The sequence below is a fragment of the Pseudonaja textilis genome, chromosome 1, assembly GCF_049901715.1.
Source record: "Pseudonaja textilis isolate UNSWEBS1 chromosome 1, rPseTex1.2, whole genome shotgun sequence".
Lineage (NCBI taxonomy): Eukaryota > Metazoa > Chordata > Lepidosauria > Squamata > Elapidae > Pseudonaja > Pseudonaja textilis.
In genome coordinates, this window is record NC_141990.1 from 101,631,407 (window position 1) to 101,654,239 (window position 22,833).

Below are 22,833 nucleotides of genomic sequence, written 5' to 3' on the forward strand. Positions count from 1 at the left end.
CAAACTGGCCTAGTCTGCGTACTTTTTAGAAACTGAAATATAGGAGTTTGCTTTATAGATTCCATGTAGAAAAGACTACACACTCTATTTGGCCTCATATGGATTTTTATCTCTGAACATATCTTACAACTCATACAACTTATTTGATCTTCTTTTGATGGTGAGTAGATTGGGAAATGAGATTATATGCCAGTTCTGATTTTTGTTGGGGGAAATAAGTCTAAAATTCATTCAAGCATCTCCTTGCATATAAACTCTAATGCAGGGTATTAGAAATACAGAAACTATATTAAAATCATTATATACATGAATGGCATTTTCTTGGAAAAAATGTACTAAGTAAATTCAACCTATATTTCCATTAGAAATCAAAGACAACTTCTTGTACTAACTCTACATATATATAGATATAAATGACTAATAGTATGACAACAATTGGTACCGGTGTAGCCATGCATTGGTCAGTAAAAAAAGAAATACAAATAAAGAGTGAATTATGTTTTACTCAAATCTAGTTGCAAAAACCTTTTCATTTGTAATGCTATTAGCAGCCTGAGACATTTTAATTCTTTCCCCTGAGACCTCAAAAAATAGCTGTGGGTGTATAGTGTCATTTCCAGAGTAAATGCTGATCAACATTTTGAATGATTAATTTTAATCATGCTGATTCATATTTTTGTTCTAAATAAAATAGCTGTTTTGCCAGAAGAGAACCTCAGAGTTGTACTTTTTTCCCAACAGATGCTAGAATGAAGGCTATTATTTAAAATTTTATTAGATCAAATGTTGTTCCTAAATGTGTCACATATTATTGAGAAGATTAATATTAGGCCATCAGAATAAAAAACTTTTCTGCTGTTCTTTTCCAGAAAGTGACAGATTCAAATAGGTTGGTCCTCCAAATGTTTCGGCAGAATCTCATCAGGCTTCTGTATTGATGAGAAATGCAGTAAAAAGCTGGAACACATTTCCTCACTAGTCCAACACATGAAAGCCACAGGTCATAGCATCAACTTCAATGGCACCAAAACCCTAGCCACTATAGAAAACCCCAGCCACAGAATTATCAGAGAAGCCATAGAGATTGAAAAAAGACCTGAAAGCATGAATAGAAGAGATGATTCCACCAGACTGTCAATTATTTGGAAGCCTGCACTCACAAACAAAAAAATCTCCACACCACAAGCCAGGCAACCCCCTGGCACAAACAGATCCCCCCTGATACCTCCAACTCAAACACACCCCAACCAGGCACCCAGATGAAACCTGGCTTCCTAACTAATGATAGCCGTCCATTTACCCGGAGCCAAGCTGCACTAAAGGCCTCCAATAAAGTAACACAATGTTGCCAGCCAATCAAGATACAAAAAGAGCCACAAAACAGACAGAAGATATTAGAAACACCAATCAAGCAGAACACAGCAAACTCCAAGACCAATAAACACAGACCAAGACTCCCAACCAATCAGGATGAATTAAAAACCATTCTGGCACAGCAATAGGCTGCCCCAAATTTAAATCTGAAACCACTGTAAAAGTCTGACTCACAGATGAACGCTATACAGAAGCCTGATGGCAGATGAGATTCTGCCGAAACGCTGCTACAACTTTAAAAGCACAGCTATAATGACGTGGGAAAATACCCGAACAAAGCTGAATAACATATACATACATATATACATACATACATTCATATTCCCCTTTAAAATCAGTTAATTAAATAAATTAATTATATGTTATATAATGAAATGTACTTTTTTTTTATTCTGAATGTACCGCTAATCAATTTCATCAGTTACACTTTAGATTTTAAGCCACAGAATTTAGCGTGCTAACATGCTTACTATTATACATCTTTGTAATATTTCATCTGCTCAAACCTTAGCTGATTCCTCAAAACCTAAGTACACCTTGGCAAATTATCTCATAACTTCAGGGATATAAGAAGTCAAAAGAAAAAAAAATGATATCCCAGAAGACAACAAAGAAAACTGCATCTGTGTTATCACCAAGAAAACCTACATGTATCTCTTTACTTAGGTGATTATTTTCCTAAATGTCATGTCACTTTAATTTTTTCTCAAAATTAAGATGAAGCAAACTCCTAATCATTTTCTCTACTCATTTGTGGAATACATAACAAGCTCAACCATGCATCTTCTTTTTTAATACAGCAGCCAGAAATCCAGTGTTTCTGACATAAAAAAATTATATAAAAGGCATTATAAATACAAGGCTTCTAATTGCAAGTAACTGAAGAACCTGGGGTTTTCAACATGAATTTCAGTTATTTTGAGACACAATTAAGAGGACTGTGTAACATGTCAAGCTAAATCAATTAAAATATTTAGTTCACGTTTATGGATAGCTATATATACATTTATCAACTGATTTTTTAAAAGTAAAATGATTCACATCAACTCAACCTTTTGCTTTGAATCTCAGACTCAAAAATCAGAGTGTGACTGATTCACATCCTCTAGCATTTAAAATTGACTTATTGCATGTGCAGGCCCTGCTATATTATGCATTCCTATGATACTTTATTGTATTTGTAATAACTTAAATCAATATCATGGACAATTATGTGATTCTTACATTTTCATAACTTCAAACAATAAATAGTATATGATGAACAGATGAAGTATTTTTATCTGAATGCTTAGGAAGCCCCTTTTCGGCACAAATTGATATAAAACAAAAAATAGACATAGTTTTAGAACTTATAATGAATCAGAATCTATTTATGTTCCTAGGATACAGTCGCTCAGAAATGGAGAGTTACAGGAGAAATAATATAACAAGGGAAAATGAAGATATGAAAATGTAAGGTTGGGGATGGATTTTAATTAGACAGGATTTCAAATTTAGGTTTTATCAAAAGGTTCATACTACTTGACGTTATCATGGTAGACCATTTTATACAGAGCTAGATGCAAATGTACCTGACTTAAAGATACACTAATTACCCTATTTGAAAATAGATGCTATCTGGATACGCAGCCTATTTTACTGCTTTTAAGTAAGGATGCTCTTTTATATGACAGTATGTATGCATGCATGCATGCATGCATGTGTGTATTCTATTTCTATGGATCTTCGCTCAAATATAACCCTGGGCAGTTTATAATAATTAAAATCAATATAACAAGTTAAAAGTTCTTTACTTCATTAGTTCATATAGCTTCTACACTGGAAGCAGGACATGTGTGGAGCAGAGGTGATAAGCAACACGATTCAAGAAGAGGCTACTTCTATCTATATCATCTTTCATGCATATTTTAAAATTTCCAAGAATAATGTTTTCCAATCTCAATTAGCAATTTTTTAGGTTGTTGGAGCAACATTATACAGCTTCATTTATTTACTATACTACATTAAAAAAAAAAGAATTGGGACCAACTTCCTAAGTAAGCAAATATTTTCTTTTTTCTTGAAGTAAGTTCCACTGCAGTCTTCTAGGATTATTTTTTAATTTCCTAGTTTATTCTATAGTCCTGGTATCTCCTTGTATAGGAAGTCCTCACTTAGAGACTACAGTTGGAACTGGCAAATTGGTTGTTAAGTGATGTGGTTGCTAAATAGTGGAAGTAAAAGTATTTTCACTGAACCAGCACTGAAACCAAATTCTACCTGCATAGTTTGAAAATATTAACAAGCCAATCCTATATATCTCTAAGATCAGCAATAAGCCCTGCCACATTCAGTGAAATTTATTTCATGTCAGATTGTGAATATGTCTGTCTGTCTATCTATCTATCTATCTATCTATCTATCTATCTATCTATCTATCTATCTATCTATCTATCTATCTATCTATCTCTATCTATCTTTGTAAATACATGAAAATATTGGGTGTTTTTTTGTTAGGACAGCAATTTATAAAATTTTGTGATATAAAGCAATAACTAACATAAAAATACAGATAGATGTGAATTCAAGAGATTACAAAGTGTGATGTGAAGTGACAGCACTGTTTTTTCATTAAAAGATCGTATCAGTTCCTTCAAACACTAGGTGATTTTCTGAGCAAATAAACCAACCATGAAAATTATGAAAAACTACCAGTCTTAATAATGATAAACCTCCCGAGGAATTTGAATTCCTACCATCCAGATTTTGGAATGGCATTCTTTTCTTTCTCATTTCCACCTGTGGCTTTATCATAAAGTTGGGTTTTCCTCTCCTCACCTGGCTAGGCTTTTTGGTATAACATAATCTTAACAACAGCACATGAACGTTCAGATTAAGTTCTGAAAAAGCCTCATAACAGGATGTTCAGCTAACAGTATAGCTACATTTTTGTCTCCTTAAATGGGGTTATGCTGAGTTGTGTTGTTTTTAATTAAGAAAAAAATGTTTCCTGTTTAAGATGTCTTCTCCTGCAATCATATTTGAAGCCCGAGGTTCATCATTCATATGATGATTCATACCCATGATCAACATTCCAGCGACAAAAGGTATTTTTTTACAAGGGAGTAAATCTAAATTACTTACTATTCAACATCACCAGGTCTCCAGTGGAAGGATAATGCAATCTATCGGCAAAGTCCTGACAATACCAGATAAGTAATTCCTGGCCAGGAGGAATAGGCTTGATGGTGTAGAAGTAGATGTTCATGCCGTTCTGACATGCAGCCAAGTTCTGTTCCTGAACTGAGTGGGCTGGATTCACATAACGCATCCAGTTGCTTTTTTCTTCATTAAATCCATCAATGAAATGGAGAAATTCACCACCAGAATAGATCTACAGGAATATAGAAATGACAAAGCCTTAATGACAGTTAAATATATTATTGGTTTTAAAAAATCCTCTTCCTATTTATATATTATCATAAATATAGGAAACAAAACATCCCAAATAGAATTTGGTCCTAATTAAATGCTTTTTTACTCTTTTGTAGTTACTGCTTAGTTTTGTTGCAGAGTTTTCAATTAAAGTCTGTAAATATTCAATGTTTCTGATTTAAAACGCTACCTAAGTCTTGTCAAAAAAAGTATTCACTTAAAGTTGAATATGTCTTTGTATAGATGCTAGGAGTCAATGTTGCAAAGCCAATTCACTTAATTATGTTCTAGTCAAATATTTTTCTTATCTCTTCTGCCTTTCTCTTTATGATTTCCCACCATCACCACAGATTTAAGAAACATCAGATTTATTCAGATACACCCTCACCCCACAAGTTCTAAAATAGCACCAGATCATATTTAGAAGGCAGCCCTTTTGTACAAAAACTGGGTGGTGTAAAGTAAATTATACTACGGTAAATACGGTAAGGAAATATGGAGGTAAGACTGATCTAATAATTAAGTGAAATGCTTTCTTCTCTAAATAAGAATGTTAGGAAAATATAATTTCAGAAGGTGACAGGACAAATAATGCGATTTGAGGCATGCTTCTTTTCAAAGTGCCTCTAAGATTATGAAAATGAGCGGGTCCTGTTGAAACTTAAACCATACACTGAATAACTGTTGCTCTCTGAAGTAATTATTTGAAAGTTACCACTGGGCGAGGGGGAGATTATTAACTGGAACCAATTTTTTTTTATATATTTCCATTGAGAAATACTTCACTCTTTTTTGTCTTGTTCCCATGGGCTTTGGGCAAATGGCAAATATATACTTCTGGTTTCATTTTTACCTCAACTGTTAAACCTGAGATAAATTAATCAGGTGATTTACAGAAGGACACTCAGTTGAAATGTCATGGCTAAGAAAGGATTTGAGTTTAGTTTTGGTCTTGTCAAAATATAAAAACTGCTCCAGTTCCTTCTGTGTTTTTTTTAATAGGCATTTTTGTTTGAATGTTGTTTGATGTAAGAATATACCGAGAAGTCATTAAAAAAAAACGAAGTAGCAACAAAGCTGGCCTTTTAACACACACAGTAAACACCAGAATCACTTTCTTACTTCCTGTCATTTGAGGCTGAGGAAATACATGTAGCCTCATCAAAGAAGCCTGAGAGATTTTGCGGTGTTTTTGTTATGAGAAAGATGGAACAAAGACTCAAGAATTATGCTCTCTCTCTCTCTCAAAAAAAAAAGCTTGCTAGCTCCGATTTGCAAACTTCCAGGAACTCAGCAGTTCCAGAGATATGCACTGACGTTACAGGGAAGACCCCATTTTTCAAATTTAAAGGAAAGGTCTTCCAGTCATATTCCAAAGCTAACATGATTTATTATATGCTTCCTCACTACTCACATGCTGTGCAGTGAGACTGCTGTAAAACTTCATTCTGCTGCCTCATCTAATCGTCATGAATCAAACAAGGGTAAAATGTGCTGAGTCATACTGCCACAATTACAAGAAATGACATCACCTTGGCGCTTGCACAACATATTCATTCTTTTTCTTTCTACAAGGTATAAAAATTTTATGAAACCCAAATAAGATATTTCTTTTCTTGCCAGACATATCTTTTCACATGACATGCTGGAAATTATCTTCCAGTTTCCTTTGCATCTACAGGGCTGTTTTCAGGCACTGAGGAAATAACCTTTTCTAAGAATCCCAGGCACTGTGAATCAGAAGATTCAACTCCAGTACTTAGCAAGATTTTTCAAAATGCAAGTACTGTAATGTGTATAACGTGTGTGATGTTGTGTCACATCCTGTTAGGTAGTCAGAATTCTTTTCCAAGAGTTGCTGAATAATTGCAGAGCTCAACTGCAGGCTTTCCTAATCTGTTTCCCTGCAGATGTATCAGACTTAAGTCCCCATTGTTGCCAGCCAAAATGGATCAAAAATCAGAGTCTGTTACACCCAGAGGGCCCAGGTTGTTCTCTTCCCCAACAATTAAGCTGAAGAAGAACATGTTAATTTTTCTTCCATGATAAGAATTTGAAAAACTATCAATATAAAGAGCCAATTAAGAAAATCAACTATATCTAGACTGATGACACATCTGCCTTATTGAGCAACTAAAAGTGAATGAGAACAAATGACCAAAATAAATGTTTCTACACTGTCTTCCAAATGGATAACTTACAGAAGGAAGCAAAGATGACATGGCCTTAAGTTGCAAGCTTCCATCTCGGTTATTCTGTTTTTGCAATGTAGTATTGCAATGAAGCTAGCAGTCACTGAGGCATACCCACAGTTGATTATTTTTTGCTGAATCCTGAGCTAGATGTCTTATGTATACCTATACCATAATAAAACTTAGGCAAGATGAAATCTCACAGCTTTAATTCTTCATCTGAGAAACAAAATTGGTCCTTCCCCTACAGTTGCTGTAAGACAGGGGTGTCAAACTCACGTTGTCACAGTGGCATCACATATCAGGACTTTTTCCCCTCTTCGCTAAACTGAACATGGGCGTGGCCTACAGGCCGGGAGTTTGACATCCCTGCTGTAAGAGAATACACAATTAATATAATAAAGGATTTGGTTTTTTTTTCTAATGCTATGCTAATTAGAGATCTAGTTTGGTCTAGTGGTCAAGGCACCAGGCTAGAAACTAGCAGGCATATTAGATATGTTCCTGCCTTGATTTGTTTATCAAAAATTAATAAAGGCAGGATGTAAATAAATAATGAATACAGCATTCCTCCCTATATAAGGGGTTAAGTTATAATTGAAATTGCGGAAGAAAAAGCAAATGATACAATGTATCATGTCCAAGTAACCAAGTCTTCTTCCTTCCAAATCTCATACTTTATGACAAATTTAGTTCATCTTATCTCATCCAATATTTATACTTCAAGGGTACAAGAAATTTATTTAACTTAAATTATTGAATCGTGATAAGGTGGGAGTAGGACGCATGGTCTCTTAGTTTCTAGCCTGGTGCCTTGACCACTAGACCAAACTGGATCTTTAATTAGCATAGCATTAGAAAAAAACAAATCCTATATCATATGAATTGTGTGTTCTCTTAGAGCAACCATATGGATTCAACCAAATGAAGAATTGAAGCTGTGAGATGTTCTCTTTCCTAAGTTTTATTATGATACAGGTATGCATAAGACATACAGGATTTAGCAAAAAATGATCAACTAGCAAAAATTCTCTTAATATCAACAATCTAGGGTTTTTTTTTAAAAAAAAATTCATGTACCTGCCTTGTGGAATGAGTAATCAAAAAGATGTGTTCTCTTCATTGTGTTAGTTAAAACTGTAGTAACTCAGTTACTATAAGCACTAATTGAAGTATTTATTTTAAATTTCCTCCATCCTGTGGGCAGAAAGAATAGCATCACATTTGTGAGATTAATCTCCTGATTTTGGCAGTAACCCTCAGGTTTTAGAGGAGGATATCTGAGAGAAACTGCTCTATTATATGTTATACCCAATGTTGGTCTGAAAGTTGGTGGGTTGAAGTAACCAAGACGCAAAAGGATTACTGTTGGCTGTTCTATTCTCCTAAGAATGGGACTATAGTCATATCATTACTAAATAGGGCTTTATTACTAATTCATCATTTAGCTCATGCAGTTCAAATAATGACAATACTATTTCACTGATAACACATTTAATATTTTAAAGTACTTTTATATGAAGTTATTTTCCTTGCTTACCCTCCAGAAATATTTTCTGTTTGCATCCTTAGGAACGGTGTCACTGGTATAGATTTCACCAACCAATGGTCCAAAGCGTGTTCCTTTGGGGATAATATCTTTGCTAATAACTCCAATAACCTGAAAGAAAAGGAGTTGGATTATGTTCAGAATAAATGCATTGAAAAACACATAGTTTAAAACAATACACTGGTATAAAATACTGTGATTATAATATTGTTTGTCTATTCACTGTATTACTATGAACCACATATGTTATCTTCCTCTGTATTTAGAATATTTCAGCGATGAGTTGACACTTGCTGTTGTAGAAGGAACTACTTAAAATATGAATAATGTTCATAAAGATTAATTTGATCTATTTTTGTGCAGATATTTAGATATAGCAGTATACAATTTAGTTGTAATTCATTATGACATAACTAAATTACAATAAATTTACTTTGAAATATGCACCATAAAGCCAGTTTGATCTAGTGGTCTAGAAACTGGGAAACCGTGAGTTCTAGTTCTTGTTTAATGCACATCATTTAGTGACTGTTTGAAGCCAAGATATTGTGCCCTGACTCCACTAAAGGGAGAAAATCTTAATGCAACTGGCCAGATAAGTGTGGACAGCACATGACATTTTGAATGAGGCTTGCCAGAGGTGTTTGGCAGGAATACACATGTCATGAAAGACACATTTTGAGAGAAATATATTTAAAGCAAGGTTTGTATAGGTTGTCCTCAACTTACAACCATCCATTCAAGGTAACAGTAGCACTGAAAAAAATGACTTATGACCATTTTTCACACTTACAACTGTTGCAGCATCCCCACAGTCATCTGATCAAAATTCAGCTGTTAAGTGAATCATGCAGTCATTAGATGTATCCTGTTCCCCCCATTGACTTTACTTGCTGGGTTGCAAAGGGTGTTTGCATGCAAAGGGTGTTTGCTCCAGCTGTTATAAATACATGCCAAGAATCCAAATTTTGATCAGGTGACTGCGGGGAATATGGTGATGGTCTTAACAGATAATCAGAGTTGGAAGGGACCTTGTAGGTCATCTAGTCCAACCCCCTGCCCAAGCGGGAGACCCTACACCATTTCTGACAAATGGCAGTCCAATCTCTTCTTGAAAGTCTCAAGTGATGGCGCTCCCACAACTTCCGAGGGCAAGCTGTTCCATTGGTTGATTGTTCTCACTGTCAGAAAGTTTTTCTTTATTTCCAGGTTAAATCTCTCCTTGTTCAGTTTCCATCCATTATTCCTTGTCTGGCCTACAGGTGCTTCAGAAAATAGCTTGACCCCTTCCTCCCTGTGGCAACCCCTCAAATATTGGAAGACTGCTATCATGTCTCCCCTGGTCCTTCTCTTTACTAGACTAGCCAAGCCCAGTTCCTGCAACCGTTCATTGTATGTTTTAGCCTCCAGTCCCCTAATCATTCTGGTTGCTCTTCTCTGTACTTTTTCTAGAGTCTCAACATCTTTTTTATAATGTGGTGAACAAAACTGGATGCACTATTCTAGGTGTGGTCTTACTAAGGCTTTATAGAGTGGTATTAGTACTTCCCTTGATCTTGATTGTATCCCTCTGTTAATACAAATTAGGATTGCATTAGCTTTTTTGGCTGCTGCTGCACACTGCTGGCTCATATTTAGCTGGTTGTCCACTAAGACTCCAAGATCCCTCTCACAGTTACTACTATTAAGCCTGGTTTCACCCAGTCTATATGTGTACTTTGGGTTTTTCTTGCCTAAGTGTAGGACTTTACTTTTTTCTACACTGAATTTCATTTTGTTAGATATGGCCCAGTGTTCTAGTCTGTCAAGATCTATCTGGATCTTGAGCCTATCTTCTTGGGTGTTAGCTATTCCTGCCAGCTTAGTATCACCTGAAAAATTGGTAAATTCCCCTTTTATTCCCTCATCTAAGTCATTAATGAAAATATTGAAGAGTACTGGGCCTAAGATGGAACCTTGTGGCACCCCACTGTTTACTTCCCTCCATGTAGACTTAGACGCATTAAGGACTACTCGTTGAGTACAGTTTGCCAGCCCGTTGTGAATCCATCTAGTGGTGGTGCTATCTATTCGACTTTTTTTCTAGCTTACTAAGAAGTAGGTTGTGGTCTACTTTGTCGAATGCCTTGCTGAAATCTTAAGTGTCTTAAGTGTAAGTCACTTTTTTCAGTGCTATTGTGCCTTCAAATGGTTGCTAGATGAATGTTTTTGAGTTGAAACTGTTTGTACCTTACTAGAATCATTGTACTTTACTATCCTATACAGGGAGACAGATGTATATTATTATCTGAAATAGTACTTATTAAGGGACAACCACACATGAAATCTCTCAAATGCTTATTGTGGATTTAACCAAGGACCCACAGCTTTACAGTGTAAAATATATTGGCTGTTGAAGTTCCTCTTTGCCACTAATTATATCATGGACTATTTGAGTATCTTGTTACATACTGGGGATTTCCTCCCTTCCTCTCGCCTCCTCCACTAAGTCCGCTAAATTTTAATTTGCTTTGAATATTATATAAACAACAGAGTAACTTTGTAAACCAGGAACCATGAATAAGGACTTTTTGAAACTGATGTCTGTAACATAAATGGAAAGTCGGGGATGAAAAGAAGACGTTTGTTCCACAGATTTAGTAAACATTCATGTTCAAGCTAATGAGTCATGCTATTCTCACACTATTGACTAGTTTCATATACCTAATAAAATAATAAAAAGATATAACTGCATTATGGATCCATCGCACTTAACTTTGAAAATAAGGGTAATAATTAAACCAAAACACCACAGTACCTCCTCCCTTTTCTTGAATTTATATTTATTGTAGAACTTCATTAATATCTAATATAATATTACTTGTGTTTAGGAGAGGAAGGATTATTGATTCAAGTTAGAGTATGAGTGAGATTTAACTTTTATTCCCATCATTATAAACATCTGGCTTTTGCTGTCCATCTTTTGGAAGAAAGCACATTAACATTCCATCTATGTAGTATCTGGAAGATTAAAAAAATTGTATCTACCTAGTGGGATCTACAATAAACACTTCTGAATTGATCAGATTTTGTCAGTCCTGAACAGAGCAGTTTCTCAGTACTGAAAAAAAAGAAAATTAAAAGCTCTAGTACAGTGGTATCAAACTCGATTTCACTGAGCAACACATCAGGGTTGTATTTGACCTTGGGGGACCCAGGAGGCCGTGACGAGGGTGGGCCTGGCCAGATTGATGTCACTTGTGTCGGGGGCATCTTTAGAGGCCCAAGGGCTCTATCAGTAAAAACAGGCTCCAAGCTCTGTTTTCAGCCGTGACTGTTTCAGGGGGCTCCGTTTTTCACTGGCAGAGGGTTGCAGGAGGCCATTGTGGCCAAAAACAGAGCTCATGAGAGCTGCATGTAGCCCCCTGAGATCCATTTTTACTGGCAGAGGTCTGCAGGAGGCTGTCACGGTGGAAAATGGAGCCTGGGAGGGCTGTGTGTGCCCTCCTGAATTAAATTTTTACTGATAGAGGCACTGCGGGCTGGTCTTTCACTGTTTCCAGGGCAGCCCTGCAGGCCAGATTTAAGCACCACAGGGCCAGATCTGACCCACAGGCCTTGAATTTGACCCCTTTGCTCTAGTATAAGATTCTAGACTCTAAGGTTCACTTGAATATAGCCAGTTGTCTTATCACTTACAGCTTTATCATTTGATTAGTTTGCAGGAATTTTTTTTTATAGAAAACAGTAGGTTCCACAGCATGAAAAATTTGAAACCCCCTATTGTACCAAATAAGCTACTCTCAAAGTTTCCTAGGAGTTGCAGTTTTCTAATGAGTTGAAACTTCACAGAAAACTACAACTTCCAGTATTATTTGTAGCAGAAAGGAATGGATGCTGAACTAGTTTAAATTTGCAAGAGAAAAAAAAAATACTGACAAAGTAGTAGCACAAATACCTAGGATTTGGTTTGGTATGATTTTTTTGATGAGTCTGAAGCAATTCTTGACATTTTCCCCTAAACTTTAACAAATTCAAACCAGTTGTGTGTTTTTTTAAAAACAAGTAGAAACAAATAGGAACATGCCTAATGGTAGTGTTTATTTTTACCACTCTTAAGCATTTTTCATAGAGGTGAAAAAGGCAGATGTTCTTCTGGCTTTTCCCCATCTGATTTCATTTACATTCTGTTACAGCTTTCAAGAGAAGTTTATAGCCACTATCTGAATTATACTGAAGTCTGGCTGTTTTTGCTTTTCATAGTTATAAGAGATGCACTCTCCCTTACATTTTAATTTAAACATATGCTGAAGTTTTCAAAGTGTCTAAGAATCATTATGATGTGGCATTTGTCAAATGAAAACAGTTGGGGGATTTTTGCACAATAATTCAAAAAGCATGCCCAAACAATATTTTGAGCAAGGTCTTTAGAAAGAATTTAGTATGATATGTCAGTTATCCTCATTAAGTCTGCATGTGTGTACGATGGGCTGGGTATATATGGGGGCGGGGGAGTGGAATGGTTTGTTTAATGGCATGAGGGACAAAAACAACAGAGGGGACTGTTTGTAATATTTAATCAAGCTGTAGAGTAATATTTGTTAATTCCAGCAATTTCATTTGGCTAAGTTTCCTATTCAGATAATGGTTAAGAAGAATTGCACAGGGTTCCCAAATATTTTTTAAATATCGCATGAAAATTTTACAATTTGCAAGTTAAGAGGAAAGGGGAGAATGAGAGAGCAAAACTGGGAAATGCTGCTTGCTATTATCTGTCATAATTAGCAACTCTCAGGTTTTCATTCCAACGTTACATTTTCGTAAAAACTGCCATGTTAGTCTGTAGCAGAAAAACAAAACAAAACATAGCCTTCTGGCACCTTAAAAAATAAATGGATGCTAAAGTTTTCATATACACCTCATTAGATGCATGAAGTATCATCCTGAATAAATTACAGCTATTATCAAGCATTGGATACACTGGAAGAATCACATTCTTTGAGGAGGAAAAGGTAAGTGGAATCAGAGTTGAGAATATATGCACCGGAACTGCAGTTGTTTAGGTTTCCTCATACATATAACTAGCCTTTTTTGAATTAATATCTTCCTTAGAAAGGATCTTAGTGGCTATTTTCTTAGTGTTAGTTATACGTTACGTTTAAATTTATTCTAAAGAGCACATTAATTTTCTGAATGTGTGAATGAAATACTACGCTAAGTTACCAGAAATTATTTATTGTAGAATGGTTGCACAAAAGTTATATTTTCAGGATTTAACCATGACGTTCCCAGATAATATGATATAGTATAGAGAAACTCTATAGAAATGCAGCTTTGAGCCATAAATCAGGAAACTGAGTTTCATTATATTTTCATAATGGCACATTAAAGTGGTAGCATAGCATTTTTTTTAAAAAAGTGACCATAATGTTAAAATATACACATCTTTAAAAAATACAACTACAAATCAAAAAGGAATGTAAAATAAGCCTTGTTGAATTTTGAGAGACACAAAGTGATATTTCAAATTTGCCCACTAGGTGTCCTTAAACACATCTGCTTTGGAATAATGCTGTCCCAACACCACAAATTCTCCACTAATGGGAATGACAGCAGACTTTCTGAATAGTATCTCTGACAAAGAAACTCTGATGACAAAGGAATGTAATGCCTGTATTTTAAAACTGAATAGAAAAGTTTCTCCTGGTGCTATGATAAGTACAACTGTTAGACAGACTTCCCCCCCTCTTAAGATATAACAATTATAGAAAGTCTTTAATTCACAAAATTACTAGTTCTACTATTAGTATATGGATGTTACTCATAGAATATAAAGTATAGTCATATGTCACTGAAGGGTAAGACTCTTATGCTTCTTGTTCATATAAAATCCTCAAAATTGGCCTACTGAAAATGGACTATTGGAAAACAAGACACAGGAAGTGTTTCTTTCTACATTATTTTTAAAAAAAGCAAGATTACAAGTATTATAATACATTCTTATTCATTAAATTTTAATGTGTTACTAGTGCTTTAGGTATAAAGTCACAGAATTACTTCTATATTATGCTATTCTGGTGTGATCTTTAAACTTTTGGGCTGAACCCTGTTAATTGTCTTACAATCAGTTCCTTTGTTTTTCTTCATAGGAATGCACACTAGAATTTGACAGAGGGAACTTAATCCTATTAATTTTCCTGAACATTAGTGATATCCTGAACAGGCTATTAGCCTTCCTGAATTAAATAAAAATAAATTAACAGGGAACTCTTTAAAAAAAGGGTCACCAGTTGTTGGAACAGAGCCACTGTATCACTTATATAAACATTTTTATTGAAAGATCTTTCCGCTTTCATGTTTTATCTGTATAGAGAAGCCACTTCTTTTGATTCTTTCTGGGCATCAGCACCTTTTCTGTGTAACATTTTGTCTGTCACTTGATACATCCCATGCAGATTTTATGCAAGTACTTATTAACTTATTACAATGACCCTTCATAAGACACAGGCTGAATGTAGATAAAAGACACAAGCTATTATTTCTTTTAATGGGCACTAACTAATATCACTAGCACATATAACTTAATCAAATAATAATAGCAACAGAATAACAGAATTGGAAGGGACCTTGGAGGTCTTCTAGTCCCCCCAGCTCAAGCAGGAGACCTGTACCATTCCAGACAAGTGGCTGCCCAGTCTCTCCTTCAGTGATGGAGCATCAACTTCCGAAGTAATAATAAATAAAAAAAATAAACTGAACCTGGATTGATGGCTATGAGAAATAATCATTAGCTTAACCTCTACTTCCCTATTTCCATGATGTCTTGTTCACTTAAGCTTTTGTCTAGAATAATACCCAATTTCTTTTGTTTTCAACCACACTGGGAGAATAATGCACTGAAGAGAGTTTACATCCTATAATTTATTCATTTTTAAAAGGGTGGAGTGAGAGATAATGTTTTCCTGTTGCTTCCTTCTTACATGAACATAGCAACAACATCTGCAAGATATTCAAGTGATAAATATCTATTTAATGGGCTAGTGTACAATTTGGTTAAATGTTTAGTTTGATTTTTCTGTGAACTACCATAATCTTATTGGCTGGAAGGGTGGCTTAATTCTAAAAGAGCAAACCCATAAATATTGAGGTATAATTCTCTTCAAGTGCAATTAAGAAAGAGTAGTATCTTTTGTGGGTCTAAGTACCAGTTCGTACAAAAATACAGCATCTAGATTATTTCATGGAATCAGCTCTATGGAACACAACCACCCTTTAAAAATATTTTCTGAAATCAAAAGATTTTGATCTGTAATTGTTAAAAAACTGAGACTAGGCTATCATAAAAGCAAGTTTTTCTTGCCACAAGTCCATATAGAAATTAAAGTGGAGATTCTTCTGTAGATCTCTACCGAAGCAGCTTGACATGGTTTCCTCTGCTGTGATTGGTTGCACTAGAATGGACGCTTCCCTGGTACCAATCTTTCTATCTGGCCAGTGTGTATTCCATTTGTGTCCATTTATATGTGGATATTTGAGGGTTTTTTTCAATAATCTGATAGGTTTTTAAAAAAATATTGCCTAGTATTTTAAAGGAACCCAATTTGAGGGTTTCATTCAAAAGGAGTGTCCATTCAAAAAGAAAACTCTACTTGTCCACACTGAAAAAAATAAAAAATACTACATCATGAATGTCCATAGATAAATGATACACCTTTGAACTTTAAAAACTAAAACTGCTTTAAGATACCCATACGCTTACTAATGGAAATCGTACAATGAAAAACACTTCCATAAAGTAATCCCCAACAAAGGTCAACCATATGACATGTCTTGCCTTTTCATTAAAAGGTGGAGTTCCAGGATTAGCAAAGCAATGAGAAATAAACAAAAACAAGACACACACAGGTGCATGTAAAAACACAGGAGTATCTGTAGGCTCTAGGAATATTACTCTAAATGCAGTTCCTTAATGACAGCATTAACATTTCATAAGCATATTTTTCTCCATAAAAACAGCTCACTTCTTGCATCATTGTATGTGATCATGTCTGAGTAATCTATCCCTGAAAAATAGCAAGACCTTTGTCTGCCAAAAGCTACAACCTCAAGCCTACATATAAAATGCAGTTCCTTTAGATTATTTTTTGGCATACAATATTTTGCAGTATGCCCTAAAACCAAGTTTATCAATGAACATAATATGCTATGATAATAAAATGTTCTCATTGCATCTATGTTTATGAATTAATGAAAATAGTTCAAGATCTAGGACACGAAGATAATTGGGTTCTGCATTCTGGTTCTCTCCCCTCTCCTACCAAATTGTTCACAAACTCTAATACAAATTAACCCAACATTCTGCCAAATTGACCACAGAACTGATATAATAATTACAAAGTCAGCTAAATCTGAGCTAGCATATTATGAACAACATACAGATATTGTATCTTAAATGGTATATGGGACAGGACAATAGTGCAATTTCTTTCTATTTTTCAGATAGCAAAGGAAACTAGAATGGAAAAAAAAGTTAAAGATATTGTCTAGCAGTAACCTTCTCTGTAAAGATCCATAGAATTACATTTTATGAAAAACAACTATACATTTTGTAGTTTCCTAAACTATTATTCAATATAATGGTTTAAAAAAATGATTCACAAATTATGAATGTTTGGCAGCCTATAAAAAGCAGTATTTTTTTTAGACTGAATTTTTAAACAAGAAGATTAAGATTACAAAATGGGTTTTACAATGGATATTAGCTAGTTGGTTTTCAGGCCAATCAGCTAAATCCTGAATATATTAGTCAAAGAATTACATCTTTATTGCCTAACTCAAGGGCCTAGTATATATAGGGAATACTGAAAACTTCAGTTGTTCCAACTTATCATTCAGTTCAGATAAGAGAAGAGCAGCACCAAGAATTAACGCACAGAGATAATAGGCTGTCACCCAATTTCTGAATAATGCTAATAAATTACATTTTATATCAGTTCAAATTTTGATCCTGTTTTTGAATACAAGAGTTTCCATGCTGTTTGTTTTAAGAAGAATCTTTTTAATAACTAGAAAGGAATGATCGTACACCCTTCCCTGAGCTCTGTGGTCAGTTTATTTAGCCACAGTAGCAACACAGGTTATAGCTGTTCCACCACAAGTCACAGGAGAGGGACAAAAAAATGATGGGCTGGCCCTACCATTATTAGCCGGCTGAACATCACGCCTAACTATAATAGCTACTCTATATGAAGGAATAAACAGGCAACCAATTGCTCATCTAGGCTGATTTTTATTCTCTGCCCTTCTGAAACAACAACCAAGAATGCACCCACTCCAGAGACATGGACTAAAGTATACCTGTATGTCCAGCTACCAACAAAGTTCCTGTCCTAGATAAACAAACCATTTAAACGCAGGGTAGTTAAATGATTTCACTGATCTGACATATTGTTTCAGAACAAAACGGTCACTTATAAGCAATGTATATCTTGTGTTTTACAGATATATGTGTTTTACGACTATACAAAACAACTAATTCTAAACTGATCAGGGATACAAGTTTGGAAATGCTGCTAGTCTGCTAAACCACATCATGCTCACAAATTCCATATATACACCAGCACATGTAGGATACATAGAAATACAGGTCATGAAGTGTTTGTTTGTTTTTGATGGAGTAAAATAAGGATGATACAATGATATTAAAAGGGAGAAATTTCTTCAAGCCCTTTCTATGCTTTAAGAAAAGAAAAAATGGTAATGCCTCTTTCAAAAACAAACAGAAATCAAAAGGGTATTTCAGGTTGTTGTAATCATTCCTGGTAAACTTGTTCTTACCTCTTTGCAATTTCCTGCATATTTGAAAATCAAGTTCCTTGGCAAAGATGATTCGGCCTGAGTTATGGTGCAACCTTCTGCAGAGCTGGGTTCTGTCGGATGATCATTTACAATGTAGGTACACTTGTCTTCAAATTCAGCTTCTGTCCATAGAGTCATATCAGCATCCTTCATGTCCATTTTCATTATCAATATTGTCCCTTTGCTCTGTCTCTTGGAATTCACAATATATGGGCTACACTGTGCGGCAGCCTGGAAAAAAATACATATATACACATTTGTCATTCTGTTTTCAGGACTGCTGGCAAATAGATCTAAATGGTATCTGGGAGTACACTGAGAACATGAGCAGGACAGTTAAGAGTTGCACTTTGGGGCTGACTTCCTTGACACACCATATTGAATAGCTGAAGCTAGTGGGGTGGGGGGAGAAAAACCGTATACCTCTTTCACATTGTTTCTTTATTATCTGAATCGGGGTGTGTGATCTGAAAGCAAAAAAACCTTCTACACAACACAGCTTGTTGGAAAACTGCACTAAGAAAGTGTCATAAACAAGGAAAGGAAAAGGAAGGAACTGCTGTCTGCGTCTGAAAGAGCTAAAAATGGAAAGTGCAGGCTGGAAGAGCGGAACCTGGCTTGCTTTTCCCAAATGAGGAAGAATGAACTTTCCCACAACTTCCAACATAAGGACAACTTTTAAAAACAACATTTTCCCCCCCCCTTCCTACCCTGTATTGACTTCCTCTTATCCTCTGGTAGAGAATGCCGAGGAAGGCTGCATCCTGTTGCTACCACTCCAGAAACAATCCAAAGTAACTAGAAATACTACTCAATTAGCATATTCTTACATATTCCAAAAAGTGTGTAAAATACAACTGAACTATGCTGAAAATAGCTCATGGCTTACAAGATGAACCACAATGCTTCTATTTCAAATACACAGTCACAAAATTCAGAGACAAGACATCTCAGTTCCTCATCTATGGTTCAGGTACAATATTAAAGGCTACGTTACAATGTTCGAATATTATTATTGCATAAAGTATTATTTGTCTTTTTTTAGAAAAAATATCACACTTTAAACACAGGACAGTAGTATTATTATACAGTAGAAATATGAACAGATTTATTATAGTGCAATTATAACATTTAGATTTACAACTATTCCTATAGTAGAAGTAGCAAAATAATGTGCATATTAAAACAAATTAACTTACCATTCTGTTTCCCCCAAGTAAAAAGACAATGGATTAGACTATAGATTTTCCATAACAAAAACCTGAAGCTCCAGAATTATACTACTAATCCTCTGGACTGAGATCAAGTAGGTCATATTCCCAATTCAAAGAAATATTTTGAAAAAGGCCAACACCCCCACCCCTGCTTCATTCTGTATTTTCTCACAGAATTCAACTCTGGCAGGTTTAATAGTTCTTCAGATAAATGCTGATAGGACCATTCCAGAGACTCTAGCACCGTATGAAAAAAAAAAGCTTCACACTTTAACACGCTAGGAGAGCGAAGAGCGAAGTAATAGTGAAACTCAACTGACAGTTGCTAGTAGCAGTGAAAGAATTAATCATCATAAAAACAAAGGTCCCTTGAACTTTTAAGGCACCTTAGAAAGAGCACTTTCAAGAAAAAAACACGCTTGCCATCGTCACAGTACTTTCTTGCTATGTTTCATTCAAAAAACCCTCTCGTGCGATCTGAAAAAAAGTTGCTTACCAAGGTACAGTCCACAAATACTTCCAGCTGGCAGCCTGGCGTTTCAGGTAAGTCTCACACATAGCTAAAGAGTAAACATTTCCTCTGCCTTCCACTTGGTCCGTGGAAGTAAGACTGACTCATGCCTCGAGATTTAACTCTTGTTGCTTGGGCTGGCCTCTCACTCACGAGTTTTCTCTCCCTGTCACAGGTGCTGCTGTTCTTGGGCTTTAACTCCTTTGAAAGACTGGAGGGCTGAGTGTTTCAGTCTCTACTAGCGAAACAGACTCTTCCTTTCTCCTCCCTGCTGCAAGTTTCCAATGAGCCAGTCATTTCTGATTTACACTCAGAGCTGTCAAGAGAAGGGGGTGGGGCTATACCTGATTATCCAAGTCAGTCAGAAGGAATTTTTTTCCTTTCTGAAAATCACAGCAATGCAGATTTTCCAATTAACACGTAAGCTGATTAATAGGCTGGTGGCACTGGAATTATCTTCTAAGGGAAGGGGAAATATTTGTTGGTGAAAAATAATATAAGGTGGTTATATGCTGTGTATATACCCGGTATGAAGAATTAGGTGTAAAACAGAACATTATTTCTCTGTTCTATCTCTAAACTAAACTTTCCAGGAACATCAAAAAACCCAATTAAATTTCTGTCAATGACTTTATAACTGAGGCAGAAAAAAGGAAAAAGAAAGAAAAAAGGCTGTTAGGCAATTTGATCTGTCATAAGCTTTTAAATTAAAAATAACACCAAAAATTTCTGTACAACACAGATTTTATCCTCTCCCCTCTTTTTTTATACTCCTTATTCAGATTAATAGAACTTTTACTCAAGGGAAAGTGAGCGCAGGGCTGCAGCCTTACCTTTGTACTATTTTAAAACATCATCGGTTAAAGAAGAAACAACACAGCATTACCCTGCAGGTGTTTTTGTAGAGAGTAGTTCAAATGCTAACGTAGTCCAGAAAGAAAATCTGCATTATTAAAATCTGTAATAGACACAATCACTTAAAGAGTGTGTCACTAATGAAATAAGTATTTGTGTGTAATAATTACACAGGCATGTGTTCTTGCCATTTCTTTTCCTTCTTTCCATATTAATGTGCTGCCTTGAAGGAAGGACATCCTGTGATGATGGCATACAATGTCCTGTTTGCCTATTATGAAGTACATTAAACCTCGCATTCCTATTTCTCATTACCAAACAAACCAGATGCATAACTTCCTTTAGTGGTCCTGGCCCTTCAGTGTGGAATCCTTCAGCTCACAACAATTGTGAAGTCGCATAGCTCCATGCACAGTCACACATAGTATCAAAAATACCAAGTCAGTTCAACAAAGGACAAGTCTCCAACTTTTCCTTTTTACCTCGCATCTTCAGACATGTTTATTTTACCGTGCCTTTCCTCTTGCGTAGGAAGGAACCTGTTTTGACTTGTTTAAAAATACAAGTGAGTGTATTTGTGAGGATTTTTATTATTCAGAGAACCAATCTCTGATTTTGTTCTAACATATAGGCCTTACCTGAGGTGGTATTCAGCCAGTTCTGAGAGGTTCTAGAGAACCAATAGCAGAAATTTTGAGTTGTTTGGAGAACTGGCAAATACCACCTCTGACTGGCCCCGCCCCCATCTATTCTCTGCCTCCCGAGTCCCAGCTGATTGGCTGGGTCTTCTTTTGGTGCCCTGCACAGGAGAACGGAGCTGGAAAGCAGGTTAGTAGGGTAAGGAGGGAATGGGGATTTTACAGTACCCTTCCCCCAGGGGTGGGGTGGAAAAGGGGTTTTTACAGTATCCTTCCCCTGCCATGCCCACCAAGCCACACTATACCCACCAAGTCACGCTCACAGAACTGGTAGTAAAAAAAATTGAATACTACCATAATAATAATAATACCATAATAATATTTTTTGAATATTCAAAAAATTGAATATACCACAGATTTGTGAAGTCCTTGAAGTTCTGAAGGTGAACGAGATTATTTGTTTGTCTAGAGTATAGAGTATAAAGTGTAGCATTTATTTGTATAAAGACTTCTGACATATTCTAATCAAATATTCACAGATCACTGGCATTACTAAGTCATAGTATCAGACAAGTACTTGATAAGTCAACAAAAGAATTTACAGAAGTTATGCAAATTATAGAATATGCAATAGACATAAGCAAAAGAATATGGCCACCTTGATTTTGATAATTGATGATGAACCAGAAGATTGCTCGAAGTCTAACTCTGTATTTTGTACTGAAATATAAAACTGTGGCTTCTATGAGAAATAAAATTGCATCTTACTACTTCCTGTAACTATAAGTAGTCCTCATATTAACACTTTAACAGTTCATTTAGTGACCGTTCAAAGTTATAACTGCACTGAAAAAAATGACTTATAACCAGTGGTGGGATTCATTTTTTTTTTACTACCAGTTCTGTGGGCATGGCTTGGTGGGCGTGGCAAGGGAAGGATACTGTAAAATCTCCATTCCCTCCCCACCCCAGGGGGAAGGTTAGTGCAAAATGCCATTCCTTCCCCACCCCACTAACCTGCTTTCCAGCTCCATTCTCCTGTGCAGGGCAACCAAAGAAGACCCAGCCAATCAGCTGGGACTCGGGAGGCAGAGAATAGATGGGGGCAGGGCCAGTCAGAGGTGGTTTTTGCTGGTTCTCTGAACTACTCAAAATTTCTGCTACCGGTTCTCCAGAACTGGCCAGAACCTGCTGAATACCACCTCTGCTTATAAACAGTTTTCACACTTACACCATTACATCATCTCCT

At 35.8% G+C, this 22,833-nt stretch overlaps 1 protein-coding gene across 3 annotated transcripts in view; it reads right to left on the reverse strand.

The window, feature by feature from the left end:
- The window catches only part of PRDM1 (PR/SET domain 1), a 106,420-nt gene that overhangs the window by 8,827 nt on the left and 74,760 nt on the right, over nt 1-22,833 (reverse strand). The window contains exons 1-4 of one of the 3 annotated variants that reach the window (XM_026726666.2): nt 20,077-20,412; nt 18,346-18,597; nt 8,521-8,640; nt 4,498-4,747 (exon numbers count right to left, since the gene is read on the reverse strand). In XM_026726666.2, the coding sequence (XP_026582451.1) occupies nt 4,498-4,747; nt 8,521-8,640; nt 18,346-18,531 (556 nt within the window). In that variant the 5' untranslated portion in view covers nt 18,532-18,597; nt 20,077-20,412. Of the gene's footprint in view, nt 1-4,497; nt 4,748-8,520; nt 8,641-18,345; nt 18,598-19,565; nt 19,847-20,076; nt 20,413-22,833 lie in introns of those variants that run through there. The other 2 variants (XM_087913610.1, XM_087913615.1) reach the window with 2 other exon arrangements.